General features: G+C 43.6%; 1 protein-coding gene and 1 non-coding gene across 2 annotated transcripts; both read left to right on the forward strand.

The window, feature by feature from the left end:
• Nucleotides 1-736: 736 nt before the first annotated feature.
• Nucleotides 737-9,126, forward strand: EIF5 (eukaryotic translation initiation factor 5). The gene is made up of 12 exons (XM_025869300.2): nucleotides 737-869; nucleotides 1,004-1,214; nucleotides 2,194-2,473; nucleotides 2,584-2,665; nucleotides 2,955-3,127; nucleotides 3,414-3,525; nucleotides 4,262-4,404; nucleotides 4,668-4,826; nucleotides 5,154-5,315; nucleotides 5,602-5,766; nucleotides 6,117-6,251; nucleotides 6,843-9,126. The coding sequence occupies exons 3-12, from the start codon at nucleotides 2,402-2,404 to the stop codon at nucleotides 6,930-6,932; spliced, it is 1,293 nt and encodes a 430-aa protein (XP_025725085.1). The 5' UTR covers nucleotides 737-869; nucleotides 1,004-1,214; nucleotides 2,194-2,401; the 3' UTR covers nucleotides 6,933-9,126.
• LOC112822874 (small nucleolar RNA SNORA28) lies at nucleotides 3,763-3,886 on the forward strand. Its single transcript, XR_003207856.1, has one exon. It is a non-coding gene; the product is annotated as a small nucleolar RNA SNORA28 (small nucleolar RNA).
• Nucleotides 9,127-27,268: the final 18,142 nt, after the last annotated feature.

The raw sequence follows: 27,268 nt of genomic DNA on the forward strand, positions 1-27,268 counted from the left end.
TTTGCCCAGCAAGGAAGCCACAATTAACTGGAGTGGTGGGTTCCGGGAATGGTAACCCAATGAGATGTTTGTTTCGAGCAAAGTTACAGTAGAGCACGCTTTCAGGAGGGTCCTGGGGTCACGAGCTAATTTGGGGTTTCCCTCCTTAGAAAGCGGGTGCACGGGAGTGCCAAGCCCCGCAGGCCCGGTGCCCGAGAGAGCCAGGCACGCGGGCCAGGGACGCCGCACGACGACGCTGTCACACTGACACCCGGACCCCAGCTTCGGAGGTTAAACAACAGCACTTGGGATGAAAGACCCAGGCCCTCCAATCATCACAGTCAGCCCAGGCCTAGGCAGCGGGGAGGAAGAACAACTTCCTCCTCGAAGCCAGACGACGGGAGTCCCCTGGGGTCGGAAAAGGCAGAGAGGACGTCCCCCGCCCCGCCCCCGGGCGAGGCTGCGCACCCGCCGCGAGGGGAACTCGGCGGGAACGCGGCCAGGCCAGGGCGACGGGGGAGGGGAGCCAACCGCCATCTTCCCCCGGGCGCTCAAACCGACAAAGCGCGGCCCCGCGGCCAGCCCCCTGTCGCGGCCAGCCGGCTCTCGCGAGACCGCGAAGGCCTCTGGGAAGGGCGGGGGAGGGGAGGGCAGGGGAACGAACCCAGGACCCGGGGACTGGGGGCGGGCTGAGGCGGCGAGAGGAGCCTCAGGAAGCAGGAGGGGCGGAGAAGGACGCGATTGACGTGGCGTATGGGCCAATCACGAGCAAGCTCGGGCGCGCCTCGGGCCAATGAGCGGTGCTGCCTGCCGCGGGGGCGGGCACTGGGGCCAAGGGTAGCTTGAGCGCGGCGGCGGCGTTGTTCAGTCAGAGCGAGAACATTCCAGAGGTGAGTCCGGTGGAGGGGCGGCGGCCCCGCGCCCCCTCCCCAGTCCTCCCCGCCCCCTCGACCCCCGCGGGCCGCTGGCTGGCGGGGAAGGCGCCCCGACGCCCGCGGCTCACGGCGCCGTCTCTCCGCGCCAGGTCGCCAGGCCCCGGGCGCTGAAGGGTGTGGACCCCGGACGTCGCTGGGACAGCCCCTCCCCGCTGCTCGGCGGCGCCTGGCCCGGCCGCTGCTCGCTGCGCTGCTCCGCCGCCTCCGCCGCCCCTCCTCGGACTCGGGTTCACACGCGCCTCACTTCATCCCAGTCCCGGGCGAGCAGCGTTGGGTTTATGTCTTTATTTGACGAAAACGGTGAGTCCGCGGGCGGGCCGGCGGGGAGATGGCGGCCGCACAAGATGGCGGCGCGCCGCGTGACCCGCGCGCGCGTGTGGCGCAGTTCGGGCCGGCGGGCGGGCGGGCCCCGCGCCCCCGCCGCCCGGCCCCCCGCCCCGGGCCCCGGCCCCCGCCTCCCCGCCTCCCCTCCCCCTCCCTCCCTTCCTTCCCGGCCCCCTCCCCCGCCGGGCCCCGGCCCCTCCCCCGCCCCGCGGGAGCGCGCCGCGCGGGCTGACTCAGGCCTCCTTGCTGCATTCATGAGTCATCGCCCGCCCGGGGGCGGGGGCGGCCCGGGCCGGCGCCTCTCGGCCGCTTCCGCTTGCCCCGGGACGTGGAGGCCGGGCGGCGCGCATGGCGGGGTCCCTGCCCCGGGCGGAGTGGCCGGGGGCCATGGGCACCGGCGCGAAGGTTGACTGTGCGCGCGGGGACGGGGAGGCGCGGTGGCGGTCGTGCTCGCTCGTTTCCGCGCGCGCTCCCGCGCGATCGCGCGGCCGGGGTGAGGGCAGGGTTTCTTCGGAATGAGCCCTGGGTGCTGCACGAGAGGTCCGGGGCCGCCCGATCGAGCGGGGAGGCTGACAGGGCCGGAGGGGGTTGGAGGCTGAGTCCGGGAAGTTTTTTCATCACGGAGGCCTCGTCTGCGGAGGGAAGGAGGTGCGCCCGTCCGCAGTTGGAACGTGGCCGCTCCACCGAAGCAACCCTTTGGCTGGCTGCTGGTGTTGGCCTCGGGGTAAACCCGCAGCAGCTGGGCCAGTGCGGTTTGTTGCTGGAAGTCTGGCCCTTCATGTGGCGACAGGTGTTCTGTGTTAGAGGGGAATGTCAGCTGCGCCTCCCGGGCGCTGGGATGCTTCGTGACGTAGCCGAAGGAGGCACACTTAACCGGGAGGTGAAGGGAGGCTTTCTCCTGCGGGAACCACGCTCAACGTAGGGGGGTTGTGTGTGCTTTTCCTTTCTCTTTCAGAGCTGTTGCGCAGCCATTGGTACCTGTATTGGGGAAACATAGCATACAAGCAAGAAGCTTACAGCCTCAGTGGCGAAAATTTTTTCATGTCAGAGACCGAGAACTCTTGCAGTCGTTTATGTCATCCCTTCTTCTCCAGACAGAAGATACCAAAAAGTTGCAATCAAAGATCTCTTCATCTTATTGATAAAGCCACTAATAAGCCAAAATGTCTGTCAACGTCAACCGCAGTGTGTCAGACCAGTTCTATCGCTACAAGATGCCCCGTCTGATTGCCAAGGTAATACTGATCTCCGTTTTAGTTTTGAGGCCTAAGCTTTTTTCCTAGATATTTAAAGATTGCACCCCCCGGGGTAGATAATGCAAAATTAAAGTTATTTTTTTCTTTAGGTTGAGGGCAAAGGAAATGGTATCAAGACAGTTATAGTCAACATGGTTGACGTTGCAAAGGCGCTTAATCGGCCTCCAACGTGTAAGTAACGCTTCTTAAGAGGAGTCTGGAAAAGCATAGCATCAGTATGGTCCTGACAACTTTGATCTGTGTGTTTTGATTGAGTCGTATGCTAGTTTGTTTCAGGGTTAAGTGGAATCTTGTGCTTGAAAACCAGTTGATTTATTAGTTGCCATTGGCTAAACAAAACTACTCACGCAATACATTTAAACCCGGTATAAAAGTGTAAGGGAGTGATGTTTGTATAAGGGTGAATGAGTAGCCAAAGTTTTAGTTAATCTTTTAACTCCTCCCCTCCCCCCCCCAATAGATCCCACCAAATATTTTGGTTGTGAGCTGGGAGCACAGACCCAGTTTGATGTTAAGAATGACCGTTACATTGTCAATGGATCTCATGAGGCGAATAAGCTGCAAGACATGTTGGATGGATTCATTAAAAAATTTGTTCTCTGTCCTGAGTGTGAGAATCCTGAAACAGAGCTGGTGAGTCTTTTGGAGGAAAAACTACATATTTGCTTTTGTGGTCAGTCCTTTGATATCCTGGAACGTATGTTCTTGACAAGGCAGAGCAAACGTAATTGGAAATAAAACGTAAAGTAGCAAAATTTTTTAAGTTAGATCATTTTGTGAAACTGTCTTTAAGTAGGTCGTTTTGTGAAAAAATTTCTTATATACTAAGGTGGAGTTACGGTCAGATAGTTCAACTTTGTTCTTTGCAAAATTTTATAGGCCATAGATGATACACTAGTTTTTACTTTTTTTTTGGCAGCATGTCAATCCAAAGAAGCAAACAATAGGTAATTCTTGTAAAGCCTGTGGCTATCGAGGCATGCTTGACACACATCATAAACTCTGCACGTTCATTCTCAAAAACCCACCTGGTAAGTCTTTATGACGAACTTTTAAGATTTTAATGTAAAGCAACTAATTGTTGAAAACAGAATGGAGGTTTTTTGCTGCTGTGAAACTAGAATATAAGGACTATCCAATTTTTTTGTCTTGTTCTATTGCATCCGTGATTTTGAAAGATGTACCATTAAGGGTAAAAGAACAGGTGGAATACTGTTTTGTGAACCAGGGTCCTGGCTCATTAAGCCCAAATGGCTTTAGAACATTGCAAGCAACACTCTGTGGCAGATGATGGAAGTTGTCTGACACAATTTGAGCTTGCTATAGCAATAAAGTCTAACCTATTCCAGTGTTCTCCTCCATGAGACCAACTGTTATACAGACTTAAACAGTGTTAACAGCTCTGGCCTAAAGTGCAGTTGAGATGTGCTCTTGTTCGTGTTCGTGGGACATGAGAGGGCCAGGAGTGCCAAAAAAAAAAAAAAAAAAAAAAAATACCACCATTTCATCTTAATTTTAAAAAACAGTTAATAGCTTTATTTTGGGACATTCCATCCTTATTCTGAGCTTTTTTTTTTTTTATATAGGAAATGATAGTGGATGAGTTTGGTGTGTGGCTCTTAGAATTACAAGTAGCGTTGTGTTCGTGTATGGTTTTCTGAGGGAAGGTGCCAAAGCAAAAGGAGGCAAGGGTTTTAAACGTTCATGAGAAACAGTGAAGTGTACTATAAACCATAGTGTTAAACTTATTTCTTTGTTTTGCTGTAGAGAATAGTGATAGTGGTACAGGGAAGAAAGAAAAGGAAAAGAAAAACCGGAAGGGCAAAGACAAGGAAAATGGTTCTGTGTCCAGCAGTGAGACCCCCCCGCCCCCACCACCCAATGAGATCAGTCCTCCTCCACATGCTGCGGTGAGTGTAGGGGTAAAGGTGTGGTGGGCACTTAAGTTGGATTAACTACGATGCCTGGTGGGAGAGGGGGGCAGAAATAAGGAAACTCAGTTTTAACATTGCGGTGGTATCTTGGGTTCCTGGTTATGTGTGGTTGATTAACTTAATGTAGATCCAATTTATTTTTGTGGAAAAACTAACCCGGTGCCATTAACATGACTAGAAATGCGAAGTATAGTTTTGCATTTCTCAGGCGTCTGAGTAAGCATATTTGTTGTTGGTAGGAAGAAGAGGAGGATGATGACTGGGGGGAGGATACAACTGAGGAAGCGCAAAGACGCAGAATGGATGAGATCAGTGACCATGCGAAAGTTCTGACGCTCAGTGATGATTTGGAAAGGACTGTTGAAGAACGGGTCAATATTCTGTTTGATTTTGTTAAGGTAAAATAACTTGGTTTAAGAGTACTTAAACATTTTCTTGATAATCCGTTTCAAGCCTTGGGTTTTTAAGGTGTTTATTAGTTTATGCTGATTACCTGGCTTGTAACTTTTTCTCATGGTATCTTTTGAATACTCAAACTCCAGGCTAATTTTACTTTTTCAATACTTCTGAGGTGGTTCTAGGTACTATCTTTGGCATGTGCTTTTCATTGAAAAATGCTGAAACTATAATAAGTTGGGGAAAAAGTCGATGAAAGGGAGGACTAACTGGTATCTCAAGAGCAAAATGTGTCTCCATTTCACTGAATTGCTTCTTTTTATTTGCAGAAAAAGAAAGAAGAAGGTATTATTGACTCATCAGACAAAGAAATTGTTGCTGAAGCAGAAAGACTGGATGTAAAAGCCATGGGTCCTCTTGTTTTGACTGAAGTTCTTTTTAATGAGAAGATTAGAGAACAAATTAAGAAATACAGGCGCCATTTCCTACGAGTAAGCAAACTATTTTAGGTTCATAAATGAGATTAGAGCTGTGTGACCCTGGGAACATGTTCTCTGTCATCCTAAAACTGGAGATAAGTGACCTAACCTTACCAAGGACAGGAGTATTTGGAAAATATTGTGTATAGTCTCTTATAGTTAAAGTAATACACAGATTTCTATGTATTGACCTTTTGAGCCACTGCTTAAGGCCATAGCCTTAAGGAGCAATTTTGAGACCATGAGTGTACTTCAAACTTCTTTAAAAGCTTGTTAATGCCAACACATTTATTTCCAGTTTTGTCACAACAACAAAAAAGCTCAACGGTACCTTCTTCATGGTTTGGAGTGTGTGGTAGCAATGCATCAAGCTCAGCTCATTTCCAAGATTCCCCATATCTTGAAGGAGATGTATGATGCAGATCTGTTGGAAGAAGAAGTCATCATCAGCTGGTCAGAAAAGGTGGGGAATAGATAGAAACAGGTTCTTGAAGATCAGAAGTTTTATTGAGATGGTTTTGGGGCAATTTAGGAAGAAGTAACTTCTGATAACTTGAGTTTCTTCTACATTGAAATGCAGTCCCTGGTATTAACCTATAAGTGATTTACCACTATGGCAACTTTCTAGTAATAATGGAAGAAAGTATTTAGATTCTTTCAGACTCACCGTTACTTGTTTGCTGAATAAATGTATCTGTTGAGGAGTCAAGATGAGGCTATGATCCAGTCCCTTCAAAGAGCTAGCTCAGTGTAGGCAGTTAAATAAATTCTTAGATTTCTCCAACTAAGGAAATTGTATTGAACGTTTTTTAGGCCTCTAAGAAATACGTCTCAAAAGATCTTGCCAAAGAGATTCGTGTCAAAGCAGAACCATTTATAAAATGGTTGAAGGAAGCAGAAGAGGAATCTTCTGGTGGTGAAGAAGATGATGAAGATGAGAATATCGAGGTAAACTGTGTTAGGGTTTGGGGTTATAAAATGATAATCAAGTAACTTAAAATTTTTAGATGCAGCAAAACATGGTCTCAATTTGGAAAATTACCATGTTAATATAAAAGTTAAGGGGGGGGACATCTCTCCTGCTCCTAGACATGATTGCAAATAGACATAAATTCTCAAACGAGTATATAATTAATGGCAGGTTGAGTATACAGTTGCTAGTTGTCCATAAAAATTAAGATGATATGAGGCTGAGAGAGAACTTAGTTTTCAAATAACAAAAACTTTTTGTGCAAAGTGATGGCTGTGGGGCGCCTGGGTGGCTTAGTTGGTTAAGCATCCAGCTCTTGATTTCCACCCAGGCCATGATCTCAGGGTTTTGAGATCAAGCCCTGTATGAAGCCTACTTGGGATTCTGTGCCTCTGCTGCTCCTCCCCCTCCCCCCAACATGTGTATACACTTTCTTAAAAAAAAAAAAAAAAAAATGATGGCTGTCTCTGGGTAGTTTTCCTTTTTTGTTGACCATTGATTTGTATTACTATTTTTATAACTAAGTTTATTTGGATAAAGATTTATAATCAATAAAATTGTTCTTTCAGGTGGTGTATTCAAAGACTGCCAGTGTACCTAAAGTTGAAGCTGTGAAGTCTGACAACAAGGATGATGACATTGATATTGATGCCATTTAAAGGGGTGGGTGCTGCCCAGCTTAACAGTGTAATGCTGCGAATCTTTCTGCATCATCAGCCAGAAGTGCAACATGTATGTGCAAAAGCTAAAATGGCTTAACATCATGCTACACTTTCTACTAAAAATGTATTGCTGTGAGTGGTCTGTAATTAAGCCCAACAAGACATCTAGGGAGTCCATACACATATCAGTGAGCAGATATAGTTTGCTTATTTATAGCATGTTTTCTTTTTGAAAAATTAGTGGTGGACACATTTGGATCACATTTATACAGTTAAATAAAGATTTGATTTTGGTCATTCTTCAGATTTTGGCTCTGAATGACTTAAGCTGAAATGGCTCCTTTTTACAATACCACACCATAATTAACCTGATAGGATTCTTGGAGCCTGTTATATTTTGTTAGATGCTGAGACTGTTAAGATGTCCTCAGCAGAATGTAAACATAAGCTTACTTGTAATTATCTTAATCAGCCATTGAGAAATACAGTACTTTGGAATGTTCAGTCCCTCAAATTGGCATCTGGTAGTGTACATTCTTCCCCATGCCGAGGTGGACTGATAATCAAATGGCAGTGCAACATCTTTATCTTATTGAGAAGTAAAAATGACCTGAGTGTCCTATAAATAATTTTAAGAGCAGGTTTTGAAACTTGAATTGTGTATTTTCAGTTCGTGTATACTTACCCCAAATTGTAGTCTTTGGAGTCATGTGCATTGCACGTTGGATGAGCCAGGGGAATTATTACATTAACAAATAAGCATTTTATGTGTATGTAGCTGTTGCTTTGTACTGACTGAGAAAATTTTGAAACTCTAGGGTGTGATTATATAGTAAGGTATGATTTTATTTGGGGGAAGCAGGAAAAGGTGCACTTAATCTCTAGCAAAAACTGAGCATCATTTTTCAACTTTTATTCTTATGATTTAATTACAGTTTCAAAATGTTAAAGGCATACTGTATCTTTTGTTCATTGTGGATTTTCTCCTGATAATATAGTTTGTTCTTTAATGCCTTTTACATGTGGATACTTAGCTTATGCTTTTTAGGTTTTGGTTGCTATCTTGCGGAAATAAGTGTTACTGTGTCTCAGACTTGATTTCCGCGCCACTCCCCCCCCATGTCTTATTTAAAAAAAAAAAAAAAGCTAAAACTGTACTTCAAGTTAAAGCCTATATTTTGGTGTAAGACTTAAGGTGTTTTTTATTTCACATTGAATATAGCCAGACACCCAAGAAGTCTGACGGTGGCCACTGAATGCAGGTGATTGGGGCCTGACCCCAGCCCATCCTGAGGTTTAGATTTGGGAATAACTTGCTGGTGAATTCTTTGCTCAATTAGCTGATCTAAACTCACTTGATAATGGGTTATGGCTGTATCTGAGAAATCATCTCCAGGGGAAAATCTTGTTGTGCATTTATTCCTTTCCACAAAGTACACTGGGAATCAACAATTCAAAGGGTTAATTTTATTGGAAGTATTGTCTTACATCATTTATCTCTTTTATGGTCCACTTTCACAGATTATAATAAGACCTTAATAAAAACGTGTGTAAGAGTTTTTCACATTGGAAATTACACAAACGTTTGATACAATAAAACCTTGTTAGCTTGATGTTTCAAGGAGGTAAAAATCAAGTAGTCTTAACTGGAGATGTACAGATTGGTCCCCATCCCTTCCCTGTCCCCCTCCTTTTGATCGATTTTAATGAGTGAAGCAGAAGCACCTACCTGGAGGGAATGTGCTTTGTTTGTCACACCAAAGAGATGAAATTTTTACAAATTTACATCTCTCTTAGGTTTCAAATTCTTTGCCATAGGCCAATTTGCTTTCATCATCTGAAATTCTACAGCAGATAGTGGTGACCTAAGCCAAGTTGCATTCAGCATACTCAATGTCAAGCTAATGGGGTTCTGTTACAGTTGGGGGGTTTGGTTTGTTTTTGTTTTTTTTTTCCTTTAACCTGAAGGAAAACCTGTTTGGGGCTTCTAAACACTAAAGAGAAAATTTTGGCTTAGACTAGTCTTCAGTCTGGTGCCAAACTTCCAGTGGAATTCAAATCCACATAATAGAGGAGTTTTATCCATAGAGTCTATCCTAATAAATTAATCCTTCATTTTGATCTATTCAGTGGTCTTAAAATTTCCTGTTTCAAACAGCTACATTACTTGATTAAAACAATGTTAAAATTATATTTTGTCTCTGCTTTAATATTAAAATTAATCTAGATTCTTATTTTACAAGATCGAAGCATTGAATTCTGCCGTGTTTTGTCGCTGCTGCTTTGGATTTGTATTGGGATGTTTCCTTCCGTGGTTGCCAGCCCCACTCACAAAAACTGGATGCTGCTCATTACTGTGGGTCAGTGACTTTCCTTGGGTCTTGTATTCTTATTATGTAACTCTAATTACAAACTGAGAAGATCTGCCTTAATCTGAGTCCTTGAAATCTTGATGGGTGCTTACTTTAGAGAATTGAGACGTCAAGTATATAGTTTTATAATCTCTGATAAAGAAAAATAGAGATTGCTTTCCAAACAATCTTTCTGAAATTGATGAACCTACAGGTCTAAAGGTTGGAGAAGGGAAAGGGGTGTAACGTAGTGCTCAGTGCTTTTCTTGTCAGGCTATGTTGCAATCGCCCCCACTGTGTACTCCAATGCACTAAACACTAAGTAAAAACCTTTGACCTGAAGATAACTTAGAAATGAAAGCTGGCCTTTCTAAAAGAGTGGAAAATCCAGAAGGGTACTGGTGCGTGCACAGGGTGCTGCCTTTTTGCATTTTGTGTTTGTTGCATTGATCCTCACAGTGATCCTGAGATGTATTGTCCCAAGGTCACTCATCTAATTTGATTCCTGTGTCCAACCACTTTGTACTGCACTGCAGAGATAAAGATGTGTTCAAAACCAAAACAAAAGGATTCTGCTAGAATCTACTTAGAACTTCAGCAAAACAGCCAAACCATAATTGAGATTTAAAATTTTCTTAAGAATTCTGCAAACGGTCTTTAGTGAAATCTAATAGCTATAGCTCTACCTGTCCATATTCTGGAGTAACGCCAAAATGCAGAATTGGCCCAGACTGCCTTGTCCTTGATGGTTCTTGAAATGTAGCGGCCCATTGGACTACTACAGTTTTCTCAAGGCATTCTCAGTACCAGGACGCGATACCAGTACTCAATACAGTGCATTTGTTTCTCTGACCTGTCCCTACATAGACCTTGATTCTTAAGAATTGTCAGGTCGTAAAGTGGAGTCATATGGGCAAATGACTTGGCAAAGGTCTCAGATCTCTGGCTTAATGTGGTCTCCAGAGTCTGACTCTGTGAGCCTTTGCTTTTAGAAGGTTGGGGAATTGGGTTTTATGTCCACCTGCTATAGGGTTCTGTATTCCAACCTAAGTATCTGATTCTCTACAGCCAGAAAATGAAACCATTCTTGTGTGCTAGAGTATGGGGATCATAGCTACATGAAGAGAATTCTACCTCAGAACCTAGACCAGGAGAGTACAGTGTTAGGCTCTCAAAAGTAGACAGTAGGGTCTGAGTTGCCCCAGTCCCTGCCTTTGGGATGTTACTCAGTAATCCCTTTTTAAGGGGCATATTCATTTGGACTTTGGAATCCGACCTGGATTCTGGCCAGGGCCTCCCTGGATTCCTTGTTTCTCTAATGGGGATGATAACTCCTCTGTGCAACACTTGAAATTCTAATTGAAGCCTAATACTGCAATCTGTGGAGGTATTACTGGGCTGGGGCAGCCAGGGAAAATTGGTCTGTCTGGGATAGAGAAGGATAAAGTGTGTGCTGGGACCTCCAGACATCTGGAGCAGAAATCAGAGTAGACTCAGGAGAGCAGTGGGTAGCTCAAAGTTGTTTTTGGCTAGGGAACAGAAGGTAGTACAGTGTTTAAGCAGCCATTAGTGTGCCATATATGGTTGCCACGAGCAACACTTACCCTGCAGTGGTACTCAGACCAAGCCAGGTCTGGCTGAGGATGGTCCATGGTTCCTACCGGGATCCTGTAACAGCTGCAAATAGCACCTGAACTAGTAGCCAGCTCAACCTATCACCTGTCCAGCAGTTTGAATTATCTGAGAAGCTCCCATAAGTGCTTCGATGGGGCAACCTCAGCTGGTGCTGGCAGCATGAAGTCCCCAGCCCAAGGTGAGAAGGACTGAGGAGTTCAAGGCCAGGGAGTGAAGCTAGGTGGAGTCTGGTCCCAGTGGTCCTTAACCTGGGGAAGGGGTCATTCCAAAGTACAGTGGGGGTTGTTGGTAGCACAGGCAGTAACATGTGCACCTCACTGGAAGAAACCAGCCCAGAGAAGAGACAACTGCTCTAGGGTCCTGTGGCACAACCACACAGGCTGGACCGTAATGCTTCTGCCTAAGCTAATGCTGTTCCATACAGCTTCCAGGTTTCTTGCACTGTGGGGGACTTAACACAGATAGGGAAGAACTCTTTGGTATTTAGGCTGGTTTGTGCAGGGAAGATGGATGGCAGCTTGCAGGGTCCTCGCTTGGTGTTGAGCGACACTGCTGCTGAAGGGGTACAGCCATCAGAAGCAGTTCTCTCCAGATTGGGAAGCAGGGTTTCCCAGGGACCTGGCGCCATCCCCACAGATCCCTTGAGCCCCTGACCTGTTTCAGACCTTGGGTAAGCTTGTACTTGTTCTAGCTTTATCCCTATTCTATAGGAGTTCAGAGACCAAAACAGACACAGGATAGGGGTAGAACTGGAGAGAGGAAATGACTGGGCACTTTAGGACTGCCTGAAATTTGAAGCATCTCAGGATGAGTATGAGTAGAAATTTGGGGGCGGGGGGGGGGAAGCAAATCTGGGAAGTGGAAACCATTCCCTGTAGATGACTGCAGTGGATGAGACTGTAGGCAGTGAGGCCTTCTGCAAGCTCAGGGCCTTGAATGGAGCCTTGTAAAGCTTGTAGGAACCGGTACATCTGCATTGCGCTGCCAAGGCAGCTAAGCCACTGGGAATCATAGAGGAGTTGGAGGGCAACCCTATGGCTGACAGCCAGCAGCTGCTGTGTGGGGTAGACTGAAAGTTGGGGGTACCCAAACAGCTTTGGCTGTTCTGAAGGCACAGTGTCCCAGAATGAAGAGAGCAGGCCCAAATCACCATCCCATAGGCAAAATCTTGAGCACCCAAGCAAGAGTGCTGGAACTTCATCCTGGAGACCAGATCTTTTTCGTGTATGGGTAAAGGTCAGCACCCAGGAGGGATCTCTGGAGGTTCAGGGATTGAGTGGACACAGCGTTTTTCTGTTCTGACTCTAGGTCGGGAACCTCAAACTTAAAAGTGTCTTCAGATGTAATTACAAGTTGTAAATGTGAAGTTCTTGATCAAGAACTTCTCCACATGTGGAGAAGAGGATTTCCAAGGGGTCACATGATAATGGAATTATTGGGAACCTCGCACAAGTCTAGCCTTAGGAGGACCCAGGGAGAGCAGCTGGTCCAGCCTTATGGACACACTGTAGCAACCACAGGGCACCGCCCTCCTATCTGCTCTCTGGGTTTCTCTTCTCACTACCCATAAACTTCCTGGTCTTTTAGAACTGCACTCCCATTTCCTTGTGACTTTGCTTTCTCAGGGTGTCCTGTGGCCTTGAAGCTTCTGTTTCTCCTGTTTAATGCTCAGTCCTTCAAACTTCTTCATTCAGATTCCTGTCAAGGAATATGTGATACGCTTCACTGACCCTCAACATTTCTATCAGGTTGATTTGTTGACTTCCAGCTGTTGTAAGCTCTGTTGGCAGCTCCAGTCTGTGGCTGAGGTGTCCGGGTTGTCAAAAGGGATTTGAAATGTGGCTGCCAGAGGTTGCCTTACAATAGGGGTTGGTGATGGGAGCTTTTGGCCATCACTGGAACCTATTTCCACCATAATTAACAGGGTCTGAGGACCTCTGCATGGCTGCCACCTCATAAGCACTCTACCAAACAGCAAGTGGACACTGTCCTGTGTAAGCACGCAGCACCCTGTGAGGATCCTACACCCTGAGGACAGGACACAGGCCATGCCATAGAGATCTTAAAATCTGATACGGGGGCACAATTTGCTTTGACGCCATTAGAGGTTACCTGATAAAAGAGGTGGCCTTGCACAGTTGTGATTTGAGTCTCTGAAAGGCTGTCAGGGAGGGTTTCCTGTTGAGGGGGGTACAGAGTGGAGGAGTCATTGAATTAAACTATCTTCTGGGCCACGGGGAACCTCAAGTGGTAGAGTCACAAGGAAACTCGAGCATTTTATGTGAGGGAAGGAAATCAGGGTGTAGTGACCAGACTGGCTGTAACAAGGGACATCAGGAGGACAGGCTGTATGAAGGGAAGAAGATGGTTCAGCTTGGGATGTGATGAGTTTGAGGTGGCTTTGGTATATCTAGGTGGAAGAATCCAAGAGGGAGCTTAATAGGAATCTAGACCTGAGGTCCTGATTAGGGAGCCATATCCGTCAAGGCAACAGCAGAGTCGGCTTGCAGAATTTCCATTTTTCTCTCCCCCATAGACTGACATCTGCAAGGGTAGGAATAAATCTGATTTATTTGTATCCCAAGTACCCAGAACTGCACTTGTATACAACAGGTATTCAGGGACTTACCCAAGGTCATGGATGGTTCCATGGGTGGATAGGTAAGTAGGTACATTGGCAAATGGGTGGGTGGATGGATGGATGTTTGGGTGAATGAATATATGGGTAGAACAGGGAAGGATAATTCAGTGAGTAGATGGGACATGGGAAGGTGAATGACTTGAGAGCATGCTTTCCCCGCCTAGTCGGTTCATAACCATACAGTTCTACGTAAAAATCAAGAGACTTCCGTTTTTTCCCTTCCCCTGTTTGTCTTCATGAAGTCAGGAATGCTGAGATAATACAGCGAGAGCAGGAACACAAGCAGGGGTAGTGGGAGAGGGAGATGCAGGCTTCCTGCTGAGCAGGGAGCCCAATGCAGGGCTCAATCCCAGAACCCTGGGATCATGACCTGAGCCGAAGGCGCAGACGCTCAACAACTGAGCCACCCAGGCACCCCTGCTGAGACACATATTAAAACTAAATACAACGTGAAAGGGGTGTCTGGCTGGCTCAGTGGAGCATGTGACTTGAATTCACAACCCTGAGATCAAGAGCCGGACACTTAACCAACTGAGCCACTCAGACACCTCTAAAAGTAAAATAGAACCTTAAAAAAGTAATTGTGGCTTATTGCTAAAATTGTGGATTGAATACAAACCCCATCTCCTCCCAATCAGTAAAGGGATAAAATTAGCATTGAGGATTCTAGGAAGAGGGCAGAGGGGTGCCTGGGTGGCTCAGTCGTTACGTGTCTGCCTTCGGCTCAGGTCATGATCCCAGGGTCCTGGGATCGAGCCCCACGTCGGGCTCCCTGCTCCGCGGGAAGCCCGCTTCTCCCTCTCCCATTCCCCCTGCTTGTGTTCCCTCTCTCGCTTTCTGTCAAATAAATGAAATCTTTTAAGGGGGGGGCAGCAGAGTAGGAAGCACCAGGAATCTGTCCCCACCTAGACAACAACTGCACTGACAGAATCTGAGTAATTCTTGGAATACTGCAGTCTGTTGAAGTCTTAACCCCCAGGAGAAGACTTGGACTGTAAACCCCTAATTTTGGTCAATTTCCGATCCTAGCTCAGTAGTAGCTACTACCCATCTTCCCCTCCCCCCATGTGTAGAGCAGGCTGCTGTGCATTACTGGAGGAGCCTGTCCTCCAAATATCGGGGAATCTGTTCTCTGATTGCTGCTGCTGATCAGAGCACATACAAAGAAGAAGGAAGCCATTGTTGCACCTCCCCGTATGGTTGCAAGCCCCTCTACAGGCTGAAGTGTTTCAGTGGATGTAAAGAGGTGGTACCTGCTCCCACCTTCATTTTTCTCATCTGCCTTTTGGGGGCCAGACTAATATTAAAGGCTAGGATGTTTGAAAGAAGTGCATTTACAAGGGAAAATTAGAAGGTGACCACGCATGTTCAGGGAAAGGCTTGGACTCAGGAAAGATTTGAAAAGATCTTAAGTCTATGCCTCAGGGTGATCCTTGGCACAGAGAAAGCCTATAACTAAATATAACATGAAATTTTTAAAAAAAGATTGAGACAGCACAAGCAGGGAGGAGGATCAGAGGGAGAGGGAGAAGCAGACTCCCTGCTAAGCAGCACCCCCCCCCGAAAAAAACACGCGGCTTGATCCCAGGACCCTGAAATCATGACCTGAGCCAAAGGCAGACGCTTAACCCACTGAGCCACCCAGGCAGTCCTATAACCTGTAATTTAAGATAAAACCCAGCAAGTCTTGGAGATGGGAGAGAATCTGATTTCCACAATAAACTCAATGTCCACTGTACAATAAAAAAATCCTAAGGCATACTAGGAAATAGGGAAGTATGAGCCATTCAAAAGAAAAAAATCGAACTATCTCTAAAAAGACCTGATCGCAGATCTGAACAAAGTTTAACTTTGGGGCGCCTGGGTGGCTCAATCGGTTAAGCGCCTGCCTTTGGCTCGGGTCATGGTCCCAGGGTCCTGGGATCAAGCCCGGTGTCAGGCTCCCTGCTCAGCGGGGAGTCTTTCTTCTCCCTCTCCCTCTGCCTGCCACTCTGCCTACTTGTGCCCTCTCTCTGTCAAATCTTAAAAAAAATTATGGTCAAAGAACTAAAGGAAGATGTGGGGAAATCAAGAAATGTCTGAACAAAACAAATACCAATAGAAATAGGAAACCTTAAAAAAAATCCAAAAAATTCTGGAGCAGAAAAGTACAAATGAAAAATTCACTAGAGGGATTCAGAGGCAGATTTGGGCATGCAGGAGAAAAATCAGCAAATTTAAAACACTGGAAGTTAGACTGAGTCTGAAAAAAGGTCGAAAAGTGAACAGAGCCTTAGTGACCCGTGGAACCCCCATTAAGAGGACCAACATCGACAATGTGGGAGTCTCAGAAGGAAAACAAAGGGGCAGAGAATATTTGAAGTATGGTTGAAATTTTCCCAAGGTAAATGAAACGTGAAGCTCAACAAACTCCCAAGTAGGGTAAACACAGATCCACACGTAGACACATTATAATCATTTTCAAAAGACAATAGAATCTTGAAAACGAGAAAAGCAAATGATACAGAATTGTATCCACCACCACCACCCCCATAAGATAATCAGATGTATCATCAGAAGATTGGCATATTCAAAGTACTAGATTAAAAAAACTGTATTTAAGGAGGAAATACGACATTCCCAGATAACCAAAAGTTGGTTTGTCACCTCCAGACTTGCCCTGCAAGAAATGCTCAAGGGATGCCTGCAGCGTGAAATGAAAAAATACTAGACAGTAACTCAAAGCCATAAGAAAAAATTTAAAACTCAAATAGGGAATTATAAAAACTAATACTGTGACAATGGTTTGTAACTCCCAATTTTTCCTTTCTACAATATTTAAGAAAACATTCTTAAAAATTACTAATCTAAAGCTAGTATTACTAGTAACTTTGTTTTGTAAGTCCCAATTTTTATTTTTTCCCCAAAGATTGATTTTGTCAGAGCACAAGGCGGGGGGGCAACAGGCAGAGGGAGAAGCAAGCTCCCTGCTGAGCAAGGAACCCAATGTGGGCTCCTGGGACCATGACCTGAGCAAAGGCAGACACCTAACTGAGCCACCCAGGCGTCCCCCAATTTTTATTTTCTACATAATTGAAAAGACTACTGAATTTTAAATCATTATTTGTATTTGGACACTACTCTGCATAAAGACGCAGTTTTGTGACATCAGTAACTGGTGGGGTAGGAACAGAGGTGTAAAGAAGCAGAGTTTTTGTATGTTAATGAGGTTAAGCTGGGATTAATTCAAATTAGAGTGTTACAACTTTAGGATGTTAAATGTAATCCCTCTGGTGACCACAAAGGAAATAACTATAGAATATATCCAACAGGAAATGAAAATAAACATTTAACTACAAATATCAAACAAAAGATGACAGTAGTTTAGGAAATGGACAAAAAGCTGTAAGGTATACAGAAAACATCACGATGACAAAATTTTTTAAGATTTTATTTGGCAGAGACAGCGCGCGCGAGAGAACACAAGCAGGGGGATTGGGAGAGGGAGAAGCAGACTTCCTGCTGAGCTAGGAGCCCGATGTGGGGCTCGATCCCAGGAACCTGAAATCATGACCCGAGCCAAAGGCAGACGCTTAACAACTGAGCCACCCAGGCACCCCAGCACAATGACAAAATTAAGTCCCTACTTACCAGTATTAATTTTAAATGTAAATGATGGGGCACCTGAGGGGCTCAGTCTGTTAAGTGTCCAACTCTTGATCTCAGGTCTCAATCTCAGGGCCATGAGTTCAAGCCCCTCGTTGGGCTCCACATTGGGCATGGAGCCTATGTTACATACATTTGTACATACATACATGGAAATGGATTAAACTCCAATCAAAAGATAGGGATTTGCAGAATAAATAAAAACATGATGGCAACTACATGTTATCTAAAAAGACTCATTTTGAGTTCCAAGCCCAAATATAAAGTGAAAAGATGGAAAAAAAAAAAATCCCATGCAAATAGTAACCAGTAGAGATCAGGGATGACCATACTAATTCAGACAAAATAGACTTTAAATCAATGAAGGGTATAAAAAAAGTAATAAAAGATTCAATACAGCAAAAAAATTATGAACATAGACACAACGAATGACAGACTAGGAAAATGAGGGAAAAACTGACAGAATTGAAGGCAGAAATAGTTCTACAATAGTGGTTGGTTGGAGACTTTAATTCCCCACTCTCGGTAATAAAATAACCAACAGAAGTAATGAAATAGAGGACTTGAACAACGAACTAGACCTAATGTTATTTACAGACCATTTCACCCAACGACAGCAGCACACATTCTTTTCAAGTGCACATGGGACATTTTCTAGTATAGGCTATATATTAGGGTAAATAAATCTCAATATATTTAAAAAGATACTATACAAAGCATCCTCTCTGACCACAATGGGATGAAGTTAGAAATTAGAAGTAAAACGGGGGTGGGGTCGAAATGCTATTAAACAATCAATGGATAAAAGAAATCACAAGGGAATTTAGAAAATATTTAGAGAGGAATGAAAACAAAAAAACGGGGCATAGCAAAAGCTATGCTAAGATATACGTGCTTACGTTACAAAAACAAAAAACAACCTAACTTTACAACTTAAGGAACTAGAAAAAGAACAAACTAAACCCAAAGTTAGAAGAAAGGAAAAATAGAGATAAATGAAATAATAGAAAAATAATAGGGAAAAGTCAAACAAAAGATATCCCATACAAATGGAAACCAGGAGAAAGCTGGAGTAACTAAACAAAACAGAATTTAAAACAAAGACTAAAAAAAGACAACAGTGCTACATAATGATAAAGGGGTCAATTAAACAAGAGGACATAGCATTTGAAAATACAACAGAGGAGCACCAAAATATATAAGGTGAATATTAAAAGAGCTAAGGGAAGAAATAGCAATACAATAATAGAGGACTTTATTGCCCCACTTACATCAATGGGTAGATGATCATCCAGACAGAAAATCAATAAGGAAATATTAGCCACAAATGACATGTTAAGCCAGATGAACTTAGATATTTACAGAGTATTCCGTCTAAAAGCAACAATATACATCCTTCCCAAGTGCACGTGGAATATTTTACAGTATGGATCATATGTTAGGCCACAAAACAAGTCAATACATTTAAAACTATTGAAATAAAGTCAAGCATCTTTTCCAAACAATGGTATGAAACTAGAAATTACTTGAAGAAAACTGGAAAGTTCACAAATATGTGGAGACTAAACACCAGTTACTGAACAACAAATAGGTCAAAAGGAAATCATGCTGAACCAAAAAATAGAGACAAACAAAAATGGAACTATAACATACCAGAATTTATGGGATGCAGCAAAAGCAATTGCAAGACAAGTTCATCCTGACAAATACCTACCTCAAGAAACAAGAAACATACCAAACCACCTAACACTACACCTCAAGAAACTAGAAGAACAAATGAAGCCCAAAGTTAGAAGAAAGGATATAACAAAGAAATAAATGAAATAGAGACTAAAAAGACCATGGAGAAGATTAATGAAACTAAGAGCTGAAAAGATAAACTAAATTAAGAAACCTTTAGCTAGACTCACAAAGAGAAGAAGAGAGGACTCAAAAAAAAAAAAAAATGAAAGAGGTGTTAGAACTGATACCACAGAAATGCAAAGGATCATAAGAGACTATTGTGAACAATTATATGCCAACAAATTGGACAACATAGAAGAAATGGGTACATTTCTAGAAGCATACAACCTACCAAGACTGAACCATGATGAAATAGAAAATCTGAACAGACTGATTACTAGTAAGGAGATTGAATTAGTAATCAAAAATCTCCAAACAAACAAAAGTCTAGGACCAGATGGCCTTGCTAGTGAATTCTACCAAACACACAAAGAGGAATTAATCTCAATCATTCTCAAACTCTTCCAAAAAATAGAAGAGGGGGGAACTCTTCCAAACTTATTTTATGAGGCCAGCGTTACCCTGATAACAAAACCGGTCAAGGATGCCACAAGAAATGAAAATTACAGGCCAATATCTCTAATGAACACGCAAAACTTCACAACAAAATATTAGCAAACTGAATTGAAAAATACATTAAAAGGATCATACACCATGATCAAGTGGGATTTTTTCCAGAGATGCAAGGATCCAGGTTTCAACATCCACAAATCAGTCAATGTGATACACCACCCTAACAGAGGAAATAATCATATAATTATGTCAATCAGTGCAGAAAAAGCATTTGACAAAATTCAATATCCATTTATCTATTTATTTATTTTAGATTTTATTTATTAGAGAGAGTATGAGCAGTGGGAGCAGCAGGCAGAGAGAGAAGCAGACTCGCTACTGAGCAAGGAGCCCGATGCGGGACTCGATCCTGCCACTCCAGGATCATGACCTGAGCCGAAGGCAGTCGCTTAACCAACTGAGCCACCCAGGCACCCTCGATATCTATCTATGATAAAAACTCTCAACAAAGCAAGTATAGAAGGAATATATCTCAATATAATAAAGGCCATATATGATAAACCTACAGCTAACATCATATTCAATGAAAAGCTGAAAGACCTTCCTATAAGATCAGGAACAAGACAAGGATGCCCACTCTTGCCACGTTGATTCAATATAGTATTGGAAATCCTAGCTAGAGGAATTAAGTAAGAAAAGAGATCCATATTAGAAAGGAGGTAAAATTCTATTTGTGGATGACATGACATCATATATAGAAAACCCTAAAAATTTCATCAAAAAACTATTAGAAAAAATAAATTCAGTAAAGTTGCTGGTTACAAAATCAATACACAAAAATTGGTTGCATTTCTATATCCTAACAATGATCAAAGAGATTAAGTAAACAACCCCATTTACAATTGCATCAAAAAGAATAAAGTACGGGGTGCCTGGGTGGCTCAGTCAGAAAGTGTCTGCCTTCAGCTCAGGTCATGATCCCAGGGTCCTGGAATCAAGCCCCATGTTTGGCTTCCTGCTCAGTGGCGAGTCTGCTTCTCCCTCTCCCTTTGCTCCTCCCCCTGCTTGTGCTCTCTTTCTTTCAAATAAATAAAAATCTTAAAAAATAAATTAATTAAATACCTAGGAATAAATTTAACCAAGGAAGTGAAAGAGCTGTATATTATTTTTTAAAATATTTGGTTTATTTACTTGAGAGAGTGAGAGCGAGCACAGAGGGAGAGGGAGAATCACACACCCAACAAGCAGGGAGCCTGACATGGGGCCAGATCCCAGGACCCTAAGATCATGACCTGAGCCAAAGGCAGACACTTAATGGACTGAGCGACCCAGGTGCCCCAAAGAGCTGTATGTTAAAAACTATAAGACATTAACAAAAGAAATTGAAGAAGACACAAATAAATGGAAAGATATCCTGTACTTAAAGAGGGGTAGAATTAATATTGTTATGATGTCCATACCACCCAAAGCAATATACAGATCAATGCAATTTCTATCAAAATTTCAATGGCATTTTTCACAAAACAAACAATCCTAAAATTTGTATGGAACCACAAAAGACCTCAAATAGCCAAAGCAATCTTGAGAAAGAACAAAGCTGGACGCATCACACTCCCTGGTTTCAAACTATATTACAAAGCTACAATAATAAGATGGCAGGGCAGGGTGACCCTAAGTTTGCCTTATCGCACAGATACAACTAGATAACACTCATATTGGCATAAATAACCCAGAAAACGATCTGAAGGCCGGCAGAACAAACTCCACAACTGAAGGCAGAGGCGAGGACAGATCGAGAAAGTAGGAAGAGCAAAGATACAGTCTGGGAGCAAACAGACCATAGCTGTCCGTGGTGGGTGGGGGACTGTGGCGGAGAAGGGCGAAAAACAGACTTTCACACCAGGGAACCCAGGAATGGGGAGGAGGAATCCCCATAACATTTGCCTTTGAAAGTGAGAGGGGCCGAATTTTGTGAGTTCTTATAATCAATGGGACTTAAACCCTGGAATTTTAAAAATTACTGGATTCAACTGTGGAGTCCTTTTATTTCTTTTTTAAGATCTTACGTATTTATTTGACAGAGAGAGACCCAGCGAGAGAGGGAACACAAACGGGGGGAGTGGGAGAGGGAGAAGCAGGCTTCCCGCGGAGCAGGGAGCCCGATGCGGGGCTCCATCCCAGGACCCTGGGATCCTGACCTGAGCCGAAGGCAGACGCTTAACGACTGAACCACCCAGGTGCCCTCTCACCCTTAAAGAGACAGCATAACAAACAGTCTTTGCCGATACAGTGTAGAACCAGTAGTTTGAAAATCGCCGGGGGCAGACAGGAGGGATCGTGATTTGTTTGACCCAGAGTGTGGCCCGGAAATATAGGGATCATGGGGAGACCCCTCCAGAAACAAAGGGGCTGGCAGGTGCCACTTCCCTCCCCCACCCCCTAGCATAATCAAAAACCACCTATGGGAACCAGTGCCACATCGGCACACATTACCTAACTTGCTTACACCAAGCCCCCCGCTCCCCTTAGTCCCAGAGCTGTGGGTGCCTTCTCCCAGGAGACTGGCACAAACCCTGTCAACACTGCATCTCCTGACCTGCGCACATTCCAGAGCTCAGCTATGGAGGTTGCAGGAGTAGACTGATCTCACAAGCAGACCACTGCACACCTTGTTCAAACACACCCCACCCTTGCTGGGGACCAAACACTGTCCATAATAGGTAAAGAGAGCCTTTGCAGACAACTGGACTGAAGGGAAAAGAGACGCTTCTTGAAGTGCCAGGCCCTGGGGAACAGGGCACGCTGTAATGCAGGGCACTGCAGGACCTTTTCTTCATAAGGCTGTTATTGTTAAGATCCAGAGAAGCTGGGGGACCTGGGTGGGTCAGTCAGTTAAGTGATGGACTCTTGATTTCAACTCAGGCCATGATCTTAGCGTCCTGGGATCGAGCCCCACATCAGGCTTACCACTCAGCAGGAAGTCTGCTTCTCTCGCTCGCCCCCTTCCTCTGCCCCTCGCCCCACTTGCACATGCACTCTCTCTCTCTCTCTAAAATAAATAAATCTTAAAAAAAAAAAAGACTTTAAGAGTAAGAGAAGTAGCTGACTTTCCTAACACCAAAACAGACACAGAGAGGAGACAGAGAAATATATCCCAAATGAAAGAACAGGACCAAACCACAGCAAGAGATCTAAGTGAAACGGATATAAGTAATATACTTGATAATTTGTTTTTTTAACATTTTGTTTTTAAACGAGAGAGAGTGTGAGTGAAGAGAAGGGCAGAGGGGGCGGGGGAGGGAAAGAGAGAGAATTCCAAGCAGACTCTGAGCTGAGTGTGGAGCCTGATGTGGGGCTTGATCTCACGACCCTGACAATATGACCTGAGCTAAAACCAAAAGTCGACACAACTGACTGAGCCACCCAGGTGCCCCTTGATAGAGAATTTAAAGTAATGATCATAAAGATACTGGTCTTAAGAAAATAGGGGAGGACATCGGAGACTCTTAATACAGGTAAAAAAAAAAAATCAGAGATCAATAATACAATAAAGGAAATAAAAAATATATTTGATGGAATAAAGAGCAGTCTAGCTGAAGCAGAAGAACGAATTAACAACCTAGAAGACAGATTAATGGAAAGTAACCAAGCTCAGCAAAGGAGAGGAAAGAAAATTACACAAATTGAGAACAGTCTTAGGGAAGGAACTCAGTGACTTCAACAAGCATAATAACATTTGTATTATAGGGATCTCAGAAGAAGAAGAGACAGAAAAGGGGGCAAAATTTTTATTGGAAGAAATAATAGCTGAAAACCTCCCTAATCTGGGGAAGGAAACGAAATTCCCCCCTCACCCCCCCCAAATTCAACACAAGGGACTCTACACCAAGACACCTAGTAATTAAAATGGCAAAAAGAAGTGATAAAAAATTTTAAATCAGCAAGAGAAAAAAAAAGACAGCTACATACAAGTGAAACCCCATAAGGCTATCAGCGGATTTCTCAGCAGAAACTTTGCAGGACAGAAGAAAGTGGCATAATCTATTCAAAGAGCTGAAAGGGAAAAATCTACAGCCAAGAATACTCTGCCTGGCAAGGCTATCATTCAGAATAGAAGGAGGAGATAGAGTTTCTCAGACAAACAAAAACTAAAGGAGTTTGGGCGCCTGGGTGGCTCAGTTGGTTAAGCAACTGCCTTCAGCTCAGGTCATGATCCAGGAGTCCCGGGATCGAGTCCCACATGGGGCTCCCTACTCAGCGGCCAGTCTGCTTCTCCCTCTGACCCTCCCCCCCCCATGCTCTCTCTCTCTCATTCTCTCTCTCAAATAAATAAATAAAATCTTAAAAAAAAAAACTAAAGGAGTTCATCACCACTAAACCAGCCCTACAAGAAATATTAAAGGGGACTCTTTGGGAAGGAAAGACCATAAGTGAGAGTATGAAAAGTAAAAAACACAAAAGCAGTAAAAATAAGTATTTCTGTAAAAATCAGTCAAGGTGTTCATAAAATAAAAGGATGTGAAATATAACAGCATATACCTAAAAGGTGGTGGGGAGAGGAGTAGGAGTGAAGAATGGGTTCAAGCTTATGCAACCATCAAGTTCACATAGACTGCTATACACAGAAGATGTTATATACAAGCCTAATGGTAACCACAAATCCAAAACCAGTGCAAAGAATAAAGAGAAAGGAATTCAAGTATATCACTAAAAAGAAGCCAACTAATCGTGAGAGAAGAGAGCAAGCGAAGAAAGGAACAAAGAACTGCAAAAACAACCATGAAACAAGTAACAAAAAGGCAATAAGTACATATCAATCAGTAATTACTTTGAATGTAAATGGACTAAATGATCCAATCAAAAGACATAGGGTGACAGAGTGGATTAAAAAACAAACAAACATCTATATGCTGCCTACAAGAGACTCATTTCAGACCAAAATACACCTGCAGATTGAAAGTGAGGCATGGCAGACTTGGGACTCAAAGCCCTGGAGGTCAGAGCTGAGAAGTGTTCAGAAACTAAGTCATGAATCCACCTACACATAAAGAAAAATCCAAAGTTAGGGAAACCTGGGGGTGGCTCAGTCGGTTAAGCATCTGACTCAGGATCATGAGATCGAGCCCTGCATCAGGCTCTGCACTAAGCATGGAGCCTGCTTAAGATCTCTCTCCCCCTCTCCCTCTGTCCCTCACTTCCCCCACCTTGCTGCTCGCACGTGTGCACTCTCTCTAAAAACAAAAAACAAAGTTCATGATATTATTAAAACCCTTTGTAAAATCCATCTAGAGGGAACATACCTCAACATAATAAAAGGCCTTATATGAAAAAACTACAGCTAAGATCATACTCAATGGTGAAAAACTGAGAGTTTTTCCCCTAAGGTCTGGAACAAGACAAGGATGTCCACTCTCACCTTATTCAACAAAGTACTGGAAGTCCTAGCCACAGCAATTAGGCAACGTAAAGAAATAAAAGGCATCCAAATTGGTAAGGAAGAAGTAACACTCACTATTGCAAGTGACATGATATTATATATAGAAAACCCTAGAGACTACACCAAAAAACCACTAGAACTGACAAATGAATTCAGTAAAGTTGCAGGATACAAAGTCAATGTACAAAAATCTGTTGCATCCCTATACGCTAATAATGAAGCAGCAGAAACTGAAATTAAGGAAACAATCCTATTTATAACTCTGAAAACAACAATAAAATATCAAGGAATAAACCTAACCAAAGAGGTGAAAGACTTGTACTCTGAAGATGATGCAAAGAAATGGAAAGACAGGGGCGCTTGGGTGGCTCAGTCGTTAAGCGTCTGCCTTCAGCTCAGGTCATGATCCCGGGGTGCTGGGATCAAGCCCTGCATCGGGCTCCCTGCTCAGCGGGAAGCCTGCTTCTCCCTCTCCCTCTGCCCCTGCTTGTGCTCCCTCTCTCGCTGTGTCTCTCTCTGTCAAATAAATAAATAAAATTTAAAAAATTTTAAAAATGAGCAGAAGACACGAATAGACATTTCTCCAAAGAAAACATACAGGTGGCAAACAGACACGCGGAAAGATGCTCAATATCACTCATCATCAGGGAAATGCAAATCAAAACTGCAATGAGATATCACCTCACACCTGTCAGAATGGCTAAAATCAAAAACAAAGAAACAAGTGTTGGTGAGGATGTGGAGAAAGCGGAACCCTCTTGCAGTGTTGGTGGGAATGCAAACTGATGCAGCCACTTTGGAAAACAGTATGGAGGTTCCTCAAAAAGCTAAAAATAGGGGCACCTAGGTGGCTCAGTCAGTTAGGCGTCCGCCTTCGGCTCAGGTCATGATCTCAGGGTCCTGGGATCGAGTCCTGTACTGGGTGGGGGTGGGGTGTCCATGCTCAGCAGGGAGTCTGCTTCTCTCTCTCTCTCTCTGCCCCACCCCACATCTTGTGCTCTCTCTCTCTCTCTCTCTCTCTCTCTCTGTCCAATAAATAAAATCTCTTTAAAAAGTTAAAAATAGAACTACTCTACAATCCAGTAATTGCACTACTGGGTATTTACCCAAAAAATACAAAAATACTAATTCAAAGGGATACACGCACCCCTATATTTACAATAGCCAAACTATGGAAGTAGCCCAAATGCCCATTGATAGATAAATGGATAAAGAAGATGTGGTGTAGGGGCGCCTGGGGGGCTCAGTCAGTTAAGCAGCTGCCTTCGGCTCAGGTCATGATCCCAGGGTCCTGGGATCGAGCCCTGCATTGGGCTCCCTGCTCCACGGGAAGCCTGCTTCCCCCTCTCCCACTCCCCCTGCTTGTGTTCCTGCTCTCGCTGTGTCTCTCTCTGTCAAATAAAGAAATAAAATCTTAAAAAAAAAAAGATGTGGTGTATATATATACAATGGAATATTATGCAGCCATAAAAAATAATTGAAATCTTGTCATTTGCAACAACATGGGTAGAGCTAGAGAGTATAATGCTAGGTAAAATAAGTCAGAATCGCTTCTTGGCCTTTTGGCATTAGATCAAATGTGAAATAAGTCAGTCAGAGAAAGACAAATAATACCATGTGATCTCAAACATATATGGAATTTGAGAAACAGAACCACAAACAAGTAAAGAAAAGAGAGAGAGAGAAACGAAGAAACAGACTCTTTTAAATACAAAGAACAAACTGATGGTTGCCAGAGGAGAGGTAGGTGGGAGAATGAAGGAGAATAGGTGATGGGGATTAAAAAGTACACTTAACATGATGAAAAATAAATAAATAAAAATTATCCCTTTCCTTAAGTACAGGAAAAAAAAACTATAGTAATTAAAAGGGTATAGTATTAGCATAAAAGCAGACACATAGATCAACAAAACAGGGTACAGAGCCCAGAAGTAAACCCACACATATATGGTCAATTGATTTACAACAAAGGAGCCAATAATATACAGTGGGGGAAGGACAGTCTTTTCAATAAATGGTGTTGGCAAAATTGGACAGCTATACACAGAAGAATGAAACTGGACCACTGTCTCACACCATACAAAAGAATTAAAACTCAAAATGGATTAAAGACTTGAACATAAGATCTGAAACCATAAAACTCCTGGAAGAAAAGATACCTCTTTCAGATGGATCTTGGTGACGGTTTTTTGAATCAGTTTTGAATCTTGAATCTGACACCAAAAGCAAAATCAACAGAAATAAAAGTAAGTGGGACTGCATCAAGCTAAAACTTCTTCACAGCAAAGGAAACCATCAACAACAAAAAAAGGCAACCTACTGAATGGGA

Source organism: Callorhinus ursinus, unplaced genomic scaffold (genome assembly GCF_003265705.2).
Source record: "Callorhinus ursinus isolate GAN/ISIS: 27379988/994484 unplaced genomic scaffold, GSC_fseal_2.0 scaffold8, whole genome shotgun sequence".
In the NCBI taxonomy this organism is placed as follows: Eukaryota; Metazoa; Chordata; class Mammalia; order Carnivora; family Otariidae; genus Callorhinus; species Callorhinus ursinus.

What these genes read in the sequence shown, in the direction of transcription:
- EIF5 (XM_025869300.2), top strand. Translation starts at nt 2,402, where the DNA reads ATGTCTGTCAACGTCAACCGCAGTGTGTCAGACCAGTTCTATCGCTAC. An exon ending in GTCCTCCTCCACATGCTGCG is followed by an intron (nt 4,405 to 4,667) that starts GTGAGTGTAGGG and finishes TGTTGTTGGTAG; the next exon opens with GAAGAAGAGGAGGATGATGA. An exon ending in TTCTGTTTGATTTTGTTAAG is followed by an intron (nt 4,827 to 5,153) that starts GTAAAATAACTT and finishes TTTTATTTGCAG; the next exon opens with AAAAAGAAAGAAGAAGGTAT.